We start from the raw sequence: 17,608 nt of genomic DNA, 5'->3' as shown, positions 1-17,608 counted from the left end.
GTAATTTTAAATTTTTTTACTGTATTTTTTAAAAATGTGTTCATTGCATTATCATCGCAAACAAAGGGCGTAAAGCGGCTAGTAAATCCGGCACACTCCTAGCTCTCTTCTCTAGTGGCTTTTGTACAGTGTTTTGTACATTGTAAAATAGGCAATATTTAGTGTTTATATATTTGCAGAGAAGTTTTCAAAAATCTTTTCTTGTCGTCATTCTGAAGTCACACAATGCTATCAAGATGGCCCTATACTAGAGAGACATTTTTCTTCATTAAGAAGCAAATCCAGCCTGCTATCAAGGATGCATAGATAACAGCACCAGTGTTTCTGTTATGCAAGGTGGGGAGCTGACGACATGGGCCCATGTAGGGAATGTGCATCTCCTGGACTGTGCCATGTGTAGCTCCCTGTGAACTTCCTGTAATAGAACACTAAACTGTATTATACTATTCCACTGCTAAGTGGCATTGTTTGTAAAATATCTTATTTAAATAAACCTCGGACCATTGTCAGAGCATTAAAGGATCTTGTGATGAACGTATCTGGTATGTATTAGCAAGCTCTGTAGTCAGTCCATATCTAGTACAGGAACATGACACTTTCTGCATAGCAAAATAGAGACTGGAATGTTCAAAAGATAACCTGACCCAAGGATCCTCACAGGGGAAAGAGAACACGCTGCAGAGGTTACTCAAGCCATTGGAGTGGCTGCTGAACTTTTCTGTGGCCTGGAGGGAAAGTGGGAAGGATTCCTGCCCACTGTGCATCTGGTATGTGCCCAGCCCAGCTACCTGGGCCATCCTACTTGTATTTCCATCAGCCTAATTCTCTGAGTGGTCTTAAATGACTGACTCATCACATCAATGCATTCTTTCGCAGTCTGGGTAGCTACAAAACACTTCTGTTACTGACTCTTATTCCTTAATACCTTACTGTGTTATAGCCGTCCTCGAGGATACGTCATCAAAGAACTGTCATCCAGAGTTTTCTGTAATTGTGGGAATTGTTTGCTCAACACTAAATGCATGTGGATGTACAAATTCCCTTGCAAGTTGTAATTTGTTTAAATGCCTTACAAACCAAACTAGAGACTGCAGACTGATTATTGTGGTAGGTGTCTGATATTAGCCTTATGAAAGATGAAATCATATGCAGCCACCTCAGCATTCAAAAGAAGTGCAAAAATAAACAGAGTTCTTGAGAAAAAAAATGAGCAACTGTTTTTAAAAAGCATTTGAGGTAATATTGTAGGGGGCGGGAATGCTGAAGCAGTACTGTTTAAAAACCTCTCAAAACAGTTCCTCTTCCATCTTTACATATCAGTATATTAATATCTTCATTGGTGCTAAATGCTTTTTACTGGTTTCTACAGTAGAGAATTATGAAATATTGTTGTATCTTCAGCCTTATATCAGTCACAAATGCTGCCACTGACAACCTCTTCGGAATGAGAATGTACATGGCTGCATCGTGAAGAAAAATGTACCATCAAATTTTCTGAAATTTCCAGTAGAAAGTTGGTCCTGAAATAACACACAATTCCAGAAAAGAAAACGTTAATAACTACAATGTGGGGCCTGCTTCCACTGAAGTTAATAAAATAATTGGTTCCATATCTAAGCTCAAGATACTCCAGCTTTTTGGATTATTATCACTTATAGCAAAGTGTACTTAGTACTTCAGAAACCAAGATGCAATCAAAGACCTTAGGTCTGAAGTATTTCTCTGTGCCTATGTTACAACTCTTATCTTTTGTTTGTCTTTTCTATTTAGATGGTAAGCTTTTCAGGAAAGAGACTGTCTCTTATTATGTGTATGTGCAGTGTCTAGCACAATGGGGCTGAGATCTCACAAAGCCTGTTAAGTGCTACCATAATATTAATAGTAAATAATTACTAACATTCAAAATATTTTAAAATGGGAGATTCAACACCTTTGTAACAGGCACTTGAGAAATAACATGGATAGGTAGATTTCCTGATACTAATGATCTTTCTCAGCTCCTGAAATATGGTATCAAACATGCACTAAAAGTATTTTTCACTCTTTAGGCAGCCAATACAAAATCAGTTTCCTGCAGCTCCTTCAAGATCTCATCAGCGACCACCTGTCCCGCCCAGACCTGTTGTCTGAAAGCCATTTTTAGGAATCCTCACAAATTCAGACAAATGCCTTGAGTAAACTGAAAGAAAATGTAGCAAAGGTAAATTACTGATGTATTTTAGAATTGTTATTTTTTTCTTTGTTATATGAAAGTCTCAATCTTGCAGTCCTAGGAGTCAGAACTACCTTTGAAACATAATAGACTGTTTCATCAGAAAAGGCATGATGCTGAGGGGAGATGAACACCTACCATTCAACTTCAGTGGAAGTTACAGGTGCCCAGCTCCTCCCAGGCCTTTTTTATCAGAAGGCGTAAGAGCCCAACTCTTACCTATAATATGTACAAATAATCATCTCTTCCACAACCTAGACTTTGAGGCACAGCACAAAACTAGCAGCCAGGGAGAGGGGGAGTTTAAGATGGATTTAACTCACCTTCCTAATCCTAAGCCTCTCTGAGGCTCTTGTGTAACTCAGGCAGCTCTGGAGGCCTAAGTTACAACTTCATTGGGCTGTCTGGTGGGAAGCGGCACTGCCTGGCATCTCTGCAGGACCACTGTGCTGGAGCCCTACCTCACCACTCTCTTATGCTATGGTCTGTGAAGAGATCCTTGGGAGGCAGCATAACGGCTGTCTTCTGAGTGCCTCAGAACCAAGGCTTTTAGGGCTCTTTTATGCCACTTCAGCCCTTTTACACAATGTCCTGGGGCTGGAGCAGTGGTGATACTTATTAGCAATATTACATTTAAACTCAACTATTACAAATAAACAAAAGAATTCTGGTGAAGAGAATATGGGTATAAATAATGAATGTAGCCTCAGCAATAATTTTTACTTTATTACACATATCCTTGTGTACTACCTTATTTACTACACATTTCAGGAAAAAGACTAGCTGCTTAACTACATATTAAATGTTTACTGGTAATTACAATCTGAGATTTCTAGGAATACATCAGCTCTGAAATGAACACATTATAGTCTTGTAGTTCTAAATGTGACACTATCAGCAAGGAGTTTTAATTTAAAAGAAAATAACTAAAATTGCACAGAGTTTGGCAAAATGGACAACTAATGGAATGAGGGCATGGCGAATCTATTACATATATCCAGGGTGAAAACACAGTGGAAAAAGAGAAAATGTTAAAGGTGATTCAAAGTGATAGGAATGATAAAATAAAATTAACCAAAGGACACTTCAGGCTAAATATCAGGAAGATTTCCCAGTTGTGGGCCATATCCCTCCCTCCTGAGTCTGTGTGAGACACCTAAGGTGAAGGAAAGCTCCGTAAGAACTGAGTTTGTTCGGTTCTTCTCAGAGGAATTTCCAATAAGGCTGGTGGGGAAACAATGTACATTTCTCTGATCCCTTTCCCCTCCCAACATGGATCTCACTGCTACCTGAGCTGCTTTCTGTGCTCACTCACCCCTCCCTAGGGAAGGGAGCACTATAGCAAAGACACTCTTTCACATAGAATGGTGAGATCTATGATTGTTGGGCCAGCTTCATGTGTGAATCTTGGGGGCATAAACTAACATCCTAAAATCTATTAACTTATGGATTTGTCTCCCAAAGGAACAGTGGAAACCCCTTTATTGTCATTTTACAATTGAACCAGACAATGAAACAGAAAATATACTGTAGAAAAACAAAACTCAGCACTGACAAGGAGATGGATTAGATGACCTAAGTCTCTTCCATTTGTAATTTCTCAGTCTGTGGAAGGCAACCATTATTTTTAGTTATATTAAATGTGTGCCCATTGTTAACCTATTGCTTATTGTTTTAATAATAATAGTATGACATGCTGGCAGTATCTTAGTACAAGTTGTTAATGTTAGCATATTTAATAGTACCTTTATTTTTTGAATATAAGAAATATAAAAGTTGTCAGTTTTGTACTCTAGTAGTGTATATACATCAGGAATCAGTAAATCATTTGCACTGGTACTTCTGATACGGAAAAAAACGTTTACTGAAAACTAGCATTGTAATTTATTTCAAACTAAGTCTGGATAAAAACTGATGGTTTATACCTATATTGGTTGTAATAGCATTCACACATCTAATTTATTATGGAAATACTATCCAGTGTTTCAAGGAGCATTTTGTTATTCCCACCTTGTTAAGTGAATTGACTCAAGCAGTAGAGTCAGAGTGTCTCTCTTAGAATTTCAGTAACCTCCATATTAAACAAAAATAAAAATGTATCCTATTATCTATGTACATTAATAAAATAGTGTATAAAGTAAAATAGAAGTATACTTTTAAAATCACAGAAGGAAATGTTTGTTCTTGGTTTTGTTTTAAAAGTATTAATGTTCTGTGAAAGTGTGTTTTTTCTGTCAAAATACCTAGGGATGCACATTTTGCATGGATAAAATCACTATATATGGGCTCCAACCAAAATCTTTCACCCAAAGACTACAAATGTATTGTTCAAGATACTCTGTGGTACTGACAGAAGAATTTTTCTCTATAGCATCTTATTTTAAGTGCTTGAGTATTGTAAATCAATACTTGTGAAACATGTAACATTAAAAAGTAAAAATATTTACATATCTATAATTTTCTGAGTATATGTAGGTACTTTTTTTTACAATGGGCAAATATATTCTAATTGCAACAACTTCTGGAAAATGAGTTAATGGTAAGATAATTTATTTAAGAGCATTTGTTTGAAAATATGTCTCCAAGATATATAATAATGTTTCACAGAATTTTTTTTTTTTTTTTTACTGAAGTGGTTAAGAAAAAGGTGCAGTAGGGGGACCACTACTGCCATCTACCTGTGGTAATTCACAAATGAAATAAATGACTTTGGTATTAAGCCACTTAATTTAGGAGATTTTCTATGTCCTAATAAGGAGAGGATGGAAACTACCCAAAATAGTTAAATCCCAAGCAGACTGCAAAGAGCTACAAAAGGATCTCTCAAAACTGGGTGACTGGGCAACAAAACGGCAGATGAAATTCAGTGCTGATAAATGCAAAGTAATGCACATTGGAAAACAAAATTATGGTGTCTAAATTAGCTGTTACCACTCAAGAAAGAGATCGTGGAGTCATTTTGGATAGTTCTCTGAAACCATCCACTCAATGTGCTGCAGCAGTCAAAAAGGCAAACAGAATGTTGGGAATCGTTAAGAAAGGGATAGGCAATAAGATATAGAAGCAATATATTTTCTATAAATCCATGCTATGCCCACATCTTGAATACTGCGTGCAGATGTGGTAGCCCCATTTTGAAAAAGATATATTGGAATTGGAAAAGGTTCAGAAAAGGGCAACGAAAATTATTAGCAAAAAGAAAAGGAAAACTTGTGGCACCTTAGAGACTAACAAATTTATCTGAGCATAAGCTTTCGTGAGCTACAGCTCACTTCATCGGATGTAGCTCACGAAAGCTTATGCTCAAATAAATTTGCTAGTCTCTAAGGTGCCACAAGTCCTCCTTTTCTTTTTGTGGATACAGACTAACACAGCTGCTACTCTGAAACCTGTCAAAAATTATCAGGGGTATGGAATGGCTTCCATGTGAGGAAAGCTGAATAATACTGGGACTTTTCAGCTTGGAAAAGAGGCAACTAAGGGGGGATATGATTGAGGTCTATAAAATCATGACTGGTGCTGAGAAAGTAAATAAGGAAGTGTTGTTTACTCCTCCTCATAACACAAGAACTAAAGATCACCAAATGAAATTAATAGGCAGCAGGTTTAAAACAAACAAAAGGAAGTATTTTTTCACACAACACACAGTCAACCTGTGGAACTCTTTGTCAGAGGATCTTGTGAAGGCCAAGACTATAACAGGGCTAAAAAAAGAACTAGATAAATTCATGGAGGATAGATCCATCAATGGCTATTACCCAGGATGGCCAGGGATGGCGCTCCTACCCTCTCTTTGTCAGAAGCTTGGAATCAGCAACAGAGGATGGATCACTTTATGATTACCTGTTCTGTTCATTCCCTCTGGGGCACCTGGCACTGGCCACTGTCGGAAGACAGGATACTGGGCTAGATGGACCTTTGGGATGACCCAATATGGCCATTCTTTTGTTAACTTCAGTCAAGTTCTAATGTAAACTAGAATACGCCTAAAAACATTTAACTCATTTTTTTGGAGACTGACTAGATCTCAGGTTTTAAAAACATGTGGACAATAATTTCACCACTTATAAAAATACCATCTGTGAAAATACTGTACTTGGTATTTTGTAGACATAGTAACATTATATGCATCTATTCATTGTAGAGGCCACATAGTGAGTCAATCTGACTAAGCAGAGGAGGGCAGTTAGGTCTGGTCAGTTCTAATTTTGGCTCTGCAGACATTTTGGGATCTTAACCAAGGGCCAGATCCTGCAAGCTGACCCGACTAATGCAGTCCCCTATCCCCACAGTTTCACCCACACGAGTGGAGCACCATGTCTGTGCAGGGCTCCATCAACACAGCTAAGTTTGCGGGCTCGGGATCCATGTCAGGTAAGGCAAAACCTGCTCTCAGTCTGATAAGTAGCCTCATTCACTTCAGGAAGACTACAAAGGTCAATCCGTAATGTGGATCTCTCTGTACTTGGTTTCCACCCCCTTTGGCTTACCATAGCGGTTTCACCAGGGTGCTCTGAGAAGCAGTGTGAGACGTAAAGTGCTGGGGAAGCACTGAAAGATTTGCCAGGAAGCTCCCATTGCACGGCAAGGGCTATTTTCGCCTCCAGCTGCACAAACCAAGGAGACCGATCGATGGAAAGGAGACCTTCATACAGCTGAAAAATCCAACAGCGGCCGGGTCTGGGAGATGGGGCAGCCCGCGAGGCGAGGCTGGGCCACCTGCCGGCAGGGCAGCCGCTTCCCCACTGGGCCCCGGCAGCCCCGAGACTCCCCCCAAGCGCCCCCCAGGCGGGGGCGTTTCACCCCCGTTCTTCCCCACGGCCTTGAACGGGGAGCAGAGGGACGAGAACCCCGCACAGGCGCAGCGGCCTCCCGAATGTCTGCACGGCCATGACGATGGGCCCAACCCCGGCCCATGGGATGGGAAACTGGCGACACTGCGCGTGCGCATCTAGACAACACACTTGCAAGCGCGCATGCGTGTTTTTGAAAGGGCGGCGTGCCAGGCGCTGACAACGGCACGCGCAAGGGGCCGCGCGCCACTCCGAGTCTTCGCCTCCCGACACGGAGCCGCTCGCTGTCAGTTGCCCCGCCCCGATGGAGGCTGCCGGGACCCGGCGGCTGGGTGTGTGCATCTTGTGCGGGCTGCCGGCAGCGGGCAAGTCCACTCTGGCGCGGGCGCTGAAACACAGCCTGCAACGCCGCGGGGACCCAGGCTGCGACTGCGCCCTCCTGACCTACGATGACCTCATTCCGCAGGAGGCCTTCAGCCAACCAGAGACAGAAGTGGGGCTCGTAGAACAACACCCATTGGTCAGTACAGATTTTGCCCTTCCTATTGGTTAGCGTAGATTGACCTCCCCTTTATTGGCCAGCGCTGCTCTGCGCAGCCGTGGAACCTTTTCAGTGCTAACTGCGCTGGTAGCGGGCAGTTGTCTGCCAAGCCCCTCCTCGGGCTTGAGCGAGTGGCGGCACGTGCGCTGGCCTTGCTCCACTCAGGGCGGGCTGTGTCCCGGGCACTGCCCCTCCCCAGTGCTGAGGGCAGAGCTGACCCCGCCACGTGACCGGGCACTGCCCCTCCCCAGTGCTGAGGGCGGAGCTGACCCCCCCCCCCCGAGTGCTGAGGGCAGAGCTGACCCCGCCTCGTGACCGGGCACTGCCCCCCCCAGTGCTGAGGGCGGAGCTGACCCCTCCCCCAGTGCTGAGGGCAGAGCTGACCCCGCCCTGTGACCGGGCACTGCCCCTCCCCAGTGCTGAGGGCAGAGCTGACCCCGCCCCGTGACCGGGCACTGCCCCTCCCCAGTGCTGAGGGCGGAGCTGACGCCCCCCCCCAGTGTGAGGGCAGAGCTGACCCCGCCTCGTGGCCGGGCACTGCCCCTCCCCAGTGCTGAGGGCGGAGCTGACCCGCCCCTCCCCAGTGTGAGGGCAGAGCTGACCCCGCCTCGTGACCGGGCACTGCCCCCCCCCAGTGCTGAGGGCAGAGCTGACCCCGCCCCGTGACCGGGCACTGCCCCTCCCCAGTGCTGAGGGCGGAGCTGACCCGCCCCTCCCCAGTGTGAGGGCAGAGCTGACCCCGCCTCGTGACCGGGCACTGCCCCCCCCCAGTGCTGAGGGCGGAGCTGACCCCCCCCCCCAGTGCTGAGGGCAGAGCTGACCCCGCCTCGTGGCTGGGCACTGCCCCTCCCCAGTGCTGAGGGCAGAGCTGACCCCGCCCCGTGACCGGGCACTGCCCCTCCCCAGTGCTGAGGGCGGAGCTGACGCCCCCCCCAGTGCTGAGGGCAGAGCTGACCCCCCCAGTGCTGAGGGCGGAGCTGACCCTCCCCCAGTGCTGAGGGCAGAGCTGACCCCGCCTCGTGGCCGGGCACTGCCCCTCCCCAGTGCTGAGGGCGGAGCTGACCCGCCCCTCCCCAGTGTGAGGGCAGAGCTGACCCCGCCTCGTGGCCGGGCACTGCCCCTCCCCAGTGCTGAGGGCAGAGCTGACCCCGCCTCGTGGCCGGGCACTGCCCCCCCCCAGTGCTGAGGGCGGAGCTGACCCCCCCCCCAGTGCTGAGGGCGGAGCTGACCCCGCCTCGTGACCGGGCACTGCCCCTCCCCAGTGCTGAGGGCAGAGCTGACCCCACCGTGGCCGGGCACTACCCTTCCCCAGTGCTGAGGGCGGAGCTGACCCCACCGTGGCCGGGCACTACCCTTCCCCAGTGCTGAGGGCAGGGTTGCCTCCCTGTATGGTCCCTCCTCGTCTTCCCCCAAATGCAGACTGTATCCCAGGCACTGCTCCTTCTGTACTGCCTAAGGCAGTGTTATTTTTCAACCGACAAGTGCCACTTTGTGGGCACTCCCCCTCTTCTTCCTCAGAAGGCCGCTTGTTCTTCCTGATACCTCTGAGCTCAACGTGGGCGACACACGCAGGAGGCCATTGTGTCTGTTCCCATCCCACAGCTGAGCCTGGGAATTTCTGCCCCAACTGGGGGGGGTTTCTTCTGGGGAAAGCTAGTGGGGAAGGTGACCCAAGGGCAGAGCTTTAAAAGTGGTCCTACCCTCCCCCAGCCAAGGCCAAATCCTGAGAGAGGCCGAGCATATGCAATTTATATTGAAATCAAAGGACATTGTGAGCACTTGGCACAGGCCCTGCAGCCCAATACCATCTCTTCGTTCAGCTCTTCACTTCTGACCATTTCTCGCATTTCCACTCTGTTTTGCCTCTCTTTCTGCCTTTCCCTGCAGAGTACACCCAGACCCCAACTGCTATGGGAGGGGACGATAATCAATTACTTTAGACACAGAGGGACCACAATTGTCCCTGCCTAGCAGCTCTCATTTTAGCTAAGTGTTTATTTCCTAAACACAAGAGCAAAGAAATTCAGCGGTAATGTCAAAATTCTACCCAAACCTCACTCTGGAGTCTAAATATTGAGGTATGAGCCAGTGTTAAATCTGCTGCCATATGTTAAGTATGAGTGAATTAAAGACAACAACAAGAGGTCTCCTTCCTTTGAAGTACATGAAAATGTTGCCATGTAGGTATGGTCCCAAGTTCTCTGGTTGAAGAGCTTGTATCCAAACTGAAATAGATATAACACCTGACAACTGCACACCATTCAAGCACAAAGACATAAAAATGTGTGAGGCGATCAACCTTTGGGCATTGATTCAGCAATGCAGTTAAGCACATGCTTAAATCATTATTAAGCAAACGCATGTTAGCATATGCCTGATGTTAAACATGTGCTTAACATGTTGAACATGCCTGATGTTAAACATGTGCTAAATAAGGGCTTTTGCCACAAAGGTGGCCATCGGGGAGGAAAAGTGATAGACTTATATGGAATTGGAAGGCTATGGTGTGGGTAGTAGGCAGCATGAAAGAAAGTGGAAGGCTGAAGAAGAAAGGAGTCACAAGAACCGTCATAAGGGAGAACTGGAAGGAACATGAGAAGCGTAGGGGGCGGGAGTTAGTATTTGTTAAATTAAACGTTAATATTAAATGTGAAATACTTTGTTTTTTTCATAGCTGTCTTGCTGGAAATTGTACCGACATGAACTGTTAAAGTACCTTGAACACTTCTTACATGCTCTTATTAATGGAGATCATTTATGTGCTCCAACAAACAGAACTGAAGCAACATGGAAAAGTTTTGTTTCCTGTTTCAAAGAACAAGGATTAATATCTTCAGAAATACATGATGCCGAATCTTGTCATTACTTAATAAATACGACCACTTCCAGACCATTGTATTTTGTTTTGGATGACAACTTTTATTATCAAAGCATGAGATATGAAGTATACCAGCTAGCTCGCAAATGTAATTTTTTTTGTCCTTTACATGCGTTAATTCCAGGTTTTATAGCAAAATATTCTGCAGATTCAGTGAACTTTAACTGCTTAGTCCATTTTGGAAGTTATTTAATGGTAAAATAAATTTTAAATGGCTAAAATATTTAAAAATAAAGCACAAGCTTGGACTAGTTTCTCTGCCTTATAGGCAACTTCTAGTTTATGTAAAATTTTTCTATTTCTCACACACATAGTTTTCAGAAAGCATTAGTTTAGCAGTTTAAAATTACTATTTTCTTCAAAGCAAATATTTTGTGAAATTCTTTTAGATTCACTGGGCTTCTGCCAGTTATTTTTAGACTCTCCACTTGAGTCCTGTTTACAGAGGAATTGTCTGAGAAGTCAGCCGTTACCTGATGAGACCATATGTCTAATGGCAAGAAAAATAGAAGTACCAAATCCTGAGAAAAACACGTGGGAACAAAATAGCCTAATTCTGAAAAGTGTCGAATGCACTTCAGCAGATAAGTATGTTGTGATATTAAAGTTCTCCTTTATATACTTTGCTTTCATAGAGAGGCAAATAGCAATTTTCATGCACTACGTATGTGCAGTATGTTGTACACACTCTGTAGAGCTATTTCTGGAAGCCAGGGAATTGATATAAATGCATATTGCACATAGAAAATATTTTAAAACTTGAGAGCCTGAGCCAATAGTGGTTCTACAGCAGGCTTAAAAGGATGCTTGTGCCTATTTTTAACAAGGTTCTACACATGCATGCAAAAAATGCCTCGGCACAGTCTTCTTAAGCTTTGTTTTTGTTTATATTCTTGGGAAAACAGCTTTCTAATGAAGATGCTAAAACGCCTTTATTAAGAGCACAGCTAGATTTTAATATTTTTAAAACAATTGTAATTCTCTGCAGATTTCTACAGTGGGGATAGTGTTACAAACAAAGGTGAAAAGAATAAGATGGTGTCCTTTTCCTTACAAAATTATTCATGTTAATTGATTCTTATTAATTTTCCCAAATCACAATCCTTTAAGATATTTTTTCTCCACAAAGATCTGGACAGACACTGATGGCGCCATAGTTGAGGTCATGTTGAGATTTTCAGTTGAAACAGGGTTTCAATCTCTTTTTTGGGGATGAAAAGCAATGATCATCATAACCAAAATTACATAACTTCTTATGGTTATTATGGTTAGGGCCCTACCAACTTCATAGTCCATTTTGGTCAATTTCATGGTCATGAGATTTTAAAAATCGTAAATTTCATGATTTCAGCTATTTAAATCTGAAATTTCAGGGTGGTGTACTTGTAGGGATCCTGACCCAAAAGGGAGTTTTGATGAGGTTGCAATGTTAAGTAGGGGGGATTGCGGTACTGCTACCCTTACTTCTGCACTGCTGCTGCTGGAGGTGCTGCCTTCAGAGAAGGGCAGCTGAAGAGCAGCCCAGCTCTGAAGGCAGAGCCACTGCCAGCACAGAAGTAAGGGTGGCATGGTATGGTATTGCCACCCATGTGGGCGTCGGGTATCGTACGCAGGGGGAGGCTGTGCCTCCCACAACAGCCCACGCTCCGCCCCCAGATCCCCTCGCCACACTCTGCCCTGACCCTGGCTGGCTGGGGCTGGCCGGCCTATTTCCCACAGGGACTCAGGGCAGCTGGCGCTGGGGCCACGCTACCTACCTGGCCCAGGGCTGGGGGTGCTTTGGCTGCGCTGCCAGGCCACTCAGGGCTGGGGGTGGCCACCTGGGGCTGGGAGCGGCCACCTGGGGCACCAGGGCTGAGGGCACTGTGGCTGCACCACCTGGGGCTCGGGTCCATGGTGGAGGTGCTCTGGGCTCCTGCGGGGGAGGGGGCAGACAGGGAGGAGGAAAAGAGGGGGCTCAGGCACAAGGCAAGGGGCCGAGGGCTAGCCTCCCCCAATGGCCGGGTCATCTGCTGCCCATGGCCTCCCTTACTTCTGTGCTGCTGCTGGCAAGGCGCTGCCTTCGGAGCTGGGCACCTGGCCAACAGCCGCTGCTCTCCAGCTCCCCAGCTCTGAAGGCAGCGCAGACAGAAGGGTGACAGTTCCACAACTCTCCTAAAATGACCTGTGGCCTCTCTGCAACCCCCTGTTGGGTCAGGACCCCCAATTTGAGAAACGCTGGTCTTCCCTGTGAAATCTGTAGAGTGTAGGATAAAAGCACACAAAAGACCAGATTTCACGGTGGGAGACCAGATTTCATGGTCCATGACACGTTTTTCATGGCCGTGAATTTGGTAGGGCCCTAATTATGGTACAGATTTGTGACTGACCTTGCCAACACTTATGCATGTGAATAAATGTATCCATGTGAGAAGTTTCACTGAAGTCAAATAAAGTTAAACACTTGAAACTTTAGATAGATATAGATTTAAACAATATCTCTTGGATAGGATCATTTACATAGATATAAAGAACAAAGATATTATCTCAACTAATCATAAATTATTTATTCCAGAAAATTTTATAAAATAAAATGTCAAAAACTGACGTACAACTTTAAGTATCAAAACCTGATTTATACAATTTAATATGTCAAAACCTCTTTACCCTGGCAAATTATACAATTCATTGTGTGCATTTTGAAAAAGTTTGTAAGTCAGTATTTTGGGCTAGAGTTAAGACTGTTGTTAGGAATAAGTATGGTGAGTTTTCAAATGTCAGTACTGTCATTAACTGAATTTTGGAACTGTAATAGTAATAACATATTTATGTAATTTACTTTAAGTGATAGTTGTGATAGTTTCCATAATTTGTAATGTGTATTTTTTGTTGTTGTGATGTTCTTCTTGTTCCCTTGTCTTGTCTAAGATTTACATTATTTACTTTGCAACCTTAACTGAGAATCAGCTGTTTGGGTTTTTTTGTGCCATTATATGTTGATTTTACAAAATGAGAGAAAAGGTGTCAATAACATTGTTTTTTAGTTTGCAGGTGATTAATTTGTTGGTTACTGCTTTGGAAAATCCAGTGAAACAAATTGAGGAAAATACTGAGCAAAAGGTAGTACTAATTGTCTTTAAACAAATACCCTCCTGCAGATTATATTGAAAGACTTAATTGTGCATTTTTAGTTATGCTGTTCACCTTGGTGTCTAAAAATGAGAAATTCCTTCCACAGTTCTTGCTTGCAAAAGCACAGAGGAAAAAGACTGTGTACAGAATGAGTTTTCGCTATGAAAAATAGTGACTGTGCCACAAATTCTTAATTAAGTCATCTGGACTGCATTTTAACAAGCTTTGAATATGTTCTACAGTAGTTAAAATAATGCCTCCCACAACTGACTGACCGCATTGGGAGGGAAATCGTATGCTGTCCCCCTTAAAGGGGTGGTACAGATAGTTGTACCGGGGAAAAGCAGAGACACGCCATGAGGTAATGCCATGGTGCATTTTCCATGCTACTCCCAACACAAAGCTGTGGCTAAATGCTGTAATCTGCCCCTGAATCATGAATACTTACTTACATACAGTAGGAGAGGGACACACAGAAGCGGGTAAAATTCTAAAGAAACTGAACATTTTTGGATGCATTTCTACTCTTAAATATAACTTTCTCTTGATCTTGGATAGGAAACAGACAGAGCCATTTGTGCAGCTAGTATTCTCCACCAAGCTGATCAGGCTTTCAGACGAATTGTCTCTCAAACAATGAAGGATGTGAAAGGTATGCATGGCATATTCTAACTGTCATTCTCCACGGGTATATAGCTCAACTGGTAACTAACATAAGGCTGAAACTGTGAAATACCCGTACACTGAAATAGTATAAGATTAGACCCTAGGGTCCTGCAAGTAAAACTCGTGTGAAACTTTATTCTCATGAGAAGTCCCACTAAAGTTAGTGTTCATAGGACCCAGGCCTAGTTCTTTGAAACTTAGCAGGCATGTGAAGATAAAACTATAGTTTTATTTTTCTTTTAGATAAAAATATACTTCCAAGTGAGATGAAGATTCTGGCAGAAGAACTTAATAAGCTTAAAGCAGAGTTTTTGGAAGATTTACGACAAGGGAATCATCAAAAATATCAATTTTGTCTGCCAAGCGGTGAATTTGTTACAAATGTCATTACTTCATTCCAACAAGTGACTGACAATGTAGCGATGAAGGTTTTTTTTAAATGAGCACACTGTGTTTTCAGTGTAAGGAATGCCAGAAACGTGATAGTGTTCGCCGTCTGCTGAATAAGTTATCTGAGGAAGCCACTGCTGCCATGTGTGAAGGTTGATGTTAATTTATAAATTCATTTCTGTCACAATGTTATGAAACCAAAAAAACATTAACAACTCAGGTGTTTCATTTTTAAGACCAGGCCAACAATAGGAAAAAATGAGTTTTGAAGATGAAAGAGATTTTGGAGCTGTAGTCCCCTGAATTCTAATCTGTGTCTCTTAAAACATCTTTGGTGCAAATCTTTGAACTCCTTCCGTGGCTCCTCCATCCTTAATGTTCTTCGTCCTTGCTTCTGTATTTCCTAGATTTTCCATGTATCCATCTCTCTGTTCCTTTCTCATCTCATATTATCCCAGTTTTTCTTTTTTTCAATGTCACTTACCGTTTTTCCATAGAACAAATAATAGAAGCTCAAATCTTCCTCCCAATCCTTTGTTCTTCCAAAGTATTTATAGCTAGGCAACAATGATGTACATAAGTAGAAAAGATCTGGTCTCAAATGTTGTTTGCGCTCAGTAATTAACATCGTCCTATATTATCAAAGTCATCGTTCCTATTGGGACCGTCATCATCCTGCATAATAATAGCGTGAATCATAGCATCTGTAAAAAATTATAGGAAATTATAAATTGTCTTATTTAATAGTACACACAGTATTACATTAACTGGTTAATGTCTGTATGATGCTAGGTAATATTAATAAAGAGATTGTATTAGGATATCTTTGTTGTACACTTTGACTTTTGTCTTCCACGGCTGTTGTTTGTTATAGTAATGTGGATAACTGATTGCACCTGCTGGGCCTTTCTTTCTAAGTAACACACGGTCAATGTGTATCACATTTACATGCTCTCTACTCTGCAATATTTGGCAACAGAGATCAAATCAAACCTGCAGCAATGCATCTTCTAGACTTGACACTTGCACTGTGTGGAGAGAAGAATGGTATTCTCTCGCTCCCTGAAAAACAGACAGTGTCTGGCTACTTTAGGTAATTAATAGTAGAGGTAATAAAGTGTTTAATATTAAGCCAGGCAAGATTCAGGCCCTGTAACTAAAAGTTTTCCTGCTGCTTATGCTAGTATAGCTTTCTCTAGCACTATGCTGCTTATCCCCTTGAATCAGCACAGTAATAGAAAAAAAACTTATGCCGCAGTTAGTGCACGCAGCTGGCAGCAGGGAGACTTTTGGTTCTAATCCTTATGCTCTGCTGATTTGGAGCAAGGACTTGAACCTGCCTTTCCCACATCCCAGGTGAATGCCCGAACTACCAGGCTACAGACTCAGTGTCTTTTCCTGGCTCCCCAAATTATTATTTATACGAAGTCGAAGAGCTTCAACAGGGGAGATTGACCCACCCCAGAATATGATCTTGTGGTTAGAGGAACTCTCCTGGGAGGTGCAGCGTGGATTCAAGTCTCTGCTCCAAGTGTAGCAGAGCAGGGAGTTGACTCTAGGTTTCTTACATCCCATGTTAGTGCATTAATCAACGGGCAGTGCGTTGTTCAGAGGTATGCTGGGGAAGACAAGCGTGCTCATCCTCAGCTGTTTTTTTGTCCAACTTGGTAGACGTGCTCTGGGGAGATGGGTGGGGCAATGCCTAGTTTTGAGAATCCTGCTGGGGTTAGGCATGAGCAAGGGCTCTGAGCAGTTTGTTAGCTCTGGGACATTATCAGGACAGACAGTGTTCTACACGCCTATCCTGTGACAGGGTGAATCTCTGGTGCAAGGTCAGTAAAACTAGACTTCAGCAAAAGCACCAGGAATGACCCCCGCCCCCCCATACTGGCAAATAGCTAAAAAGCTGGCAGCTTTACAGATTTTCCAGACAGGTGATCAGTGCAGGGAACATATTAAGAGGCTGAAGAGAAAGTACCAAAAGACCAGCGATAAGAACGGCCCCTTGGGCAACTCGCCAGTGGCCCAATGGCATGCTCGTTTTATGACGACTTTGACTGGATTCTGGGCACTGCGCCCAGCACAGAGCCAATTGTGCTTCATGACCGCTTGGTCAGCTGGCATGGTGCCCTGTTGACATGGGGACTGATGGGAACCAGCAGCAGGATCCCAGTGAAGAGCATTAAGTGACTTCTATTGAAACCAGTCAGATCAGGCTGTGGATCACAATCATTAGCAAATTCTTGGTCCCTATTCAGAAGAGCTGTTTGATTTCTCCGCCCCGTGGAACAGCCTGCTGCCGAACCTTCAGCAAACCCCGTGTAGGCAGAAGCTGTCCCAAAGCCCAGTATGTGTCTGACTCAAATTTAGAGTTTATTATTAAAGTAATGCGAGGGATTTCTGCTCTGAGTAGCAGTGCAAAAATTCTGAGCCCCAGCTACCAGCATGCGACCTCTAATGGCAGATTGTATCACAGTGCCTTGGTGTTCCTCCTTCCCATGTCCCCCACAACACTGAGTTCAAAATGGTGATTTGGAATTTCAGACATTCATAAACAGCTGTAAAGATTATTTTAACTGTAAAGTCACAGATGTTTGCTTGGGTCATTCTTGTTTTCCTTTCAATAATAAGAAATTTGCCATTCTGTAATCACTCCTCCTGGGTCTATGGAGCTGCTTGTAAACAATGAGCAGTGTGTGTGTGTGTGTGTGTGTTTGGGAAACAGTATTCTATCTCCAAATCTAGTCCATTTCAGTTAGATGTACTCCATGCAGTCTGCATGTCACAAAATTATGTCTCCCACATACGAGTGGGGTATCAGTTTTTCCCCACAACTATGCTGACTATGGGGTGGAGGAAAGCCATAGACGTTAGTGTGTTTGCATGCAGCAAGGTAAGCCAATGCAGCATCATGTTAATTCCCTCAGATTCTGACCCAATCCTGCTAGCTGACAGCTGCAAACTTTTCCTGAAGCAGGAACTCCAGATAGTCACCTTGCAGGGAAGGGCATATTTTC

General features: G+C 43.9%; 2 protein-coding genes across 2 annotated transcripts in view; both read left to right on the top strand.

Annotated features, from left to right (window-relative positions):
- The window catches only part of LOC144268283 (disintegrin and metalloproteinase domain-containing protein 9-like), a 43,480-nt gene extending 39,179 nt beyond the window's left edge, over nucleotides 1–4,301 (top strand). Inside the window, exon 22 of the mRNA XM_077822980.1 lies at nucleotides 2,049–4,301. Within this exon, the coding sequence (XP_077679106.1) occupies nucleotides 2,049–2,130 (82 nt within the window). The 3' untranslated portion in view covers nucleotides 2,131–4,301. The remainder of the gene's footprint in view (nucleotides 1–2,048) is intronic.
- Nucleotides 4,302–7,231: 2,930 nt separating this feature from the next.
- Nucleotides 7,232–15,414, top strand: PSTK (phosphoseryl-tRNA kinase). Its single transcript, XM_077822983.1, has 6 exons — nucleotides 7,232–7,525; nucleotides 10,221–10,512; nucleotides 10,814–11,012; nucleotides 13,448–13,523; nucleotides 14,094–14,187; nucleotides 14,445–15,414. The coding sequence occupies exons 1-6, from the start codon at nucleotides 7,310–7,312 to the stop codon at nucleotides 14,642–14,644; spliced, it is 1,077 nt and encodes a 358-aa protein (XP_077679109.1). The 5' UTR covers nucleotides 7,232–7,309; the 3' UTR covers nucleotides 14,645–15,414.
- The last annotated feature ends 2,194 nt before the right edge of the window (nucleotides 15,415–17,608 follow it).

This window comes from Eretmochelys imbricata, chromosome 7, assembly GCF_965152235.1.
Source record: "Eretmochelys imbricata isolate rEreImb1 chromosome 7, rEreImb1.hap1, whole genome shotgun sequence".
NCBI classification, from domain to species: Eukaryota; Metazoa; Chordata; order Testudines; family Cheloniidae; genus Eretmochelys; species Eretmochelys imbricata.
Note: the sequence above shows the minus strand (reverse complement) of the source record. Positions and strands in the feature narration are given on the sequence as shown.

Coding starts and splice junctions, on each gene's coding strand:
- PSTK (XM_077822983.1), top strand. CDS start 7,310: ATGGAGGCTGCCGGGACCCGGCGGCTGGGTGTGTGCATCTTGTGCGGG. Junction 13,524..14,093: donor AGGAAAATACTGAGCAAAAG/GTAGTACTAATT, acceptor GATCTTGGATAG/GAAACAGACAGAGCCATTTG. Junction 14,188..14,444: donor AACAATGAAGGATGTGAAAG/GTATGCATGGCA, acceptor TTTTTCTTTTAG/ATAAAAATATACTTCCAAGT.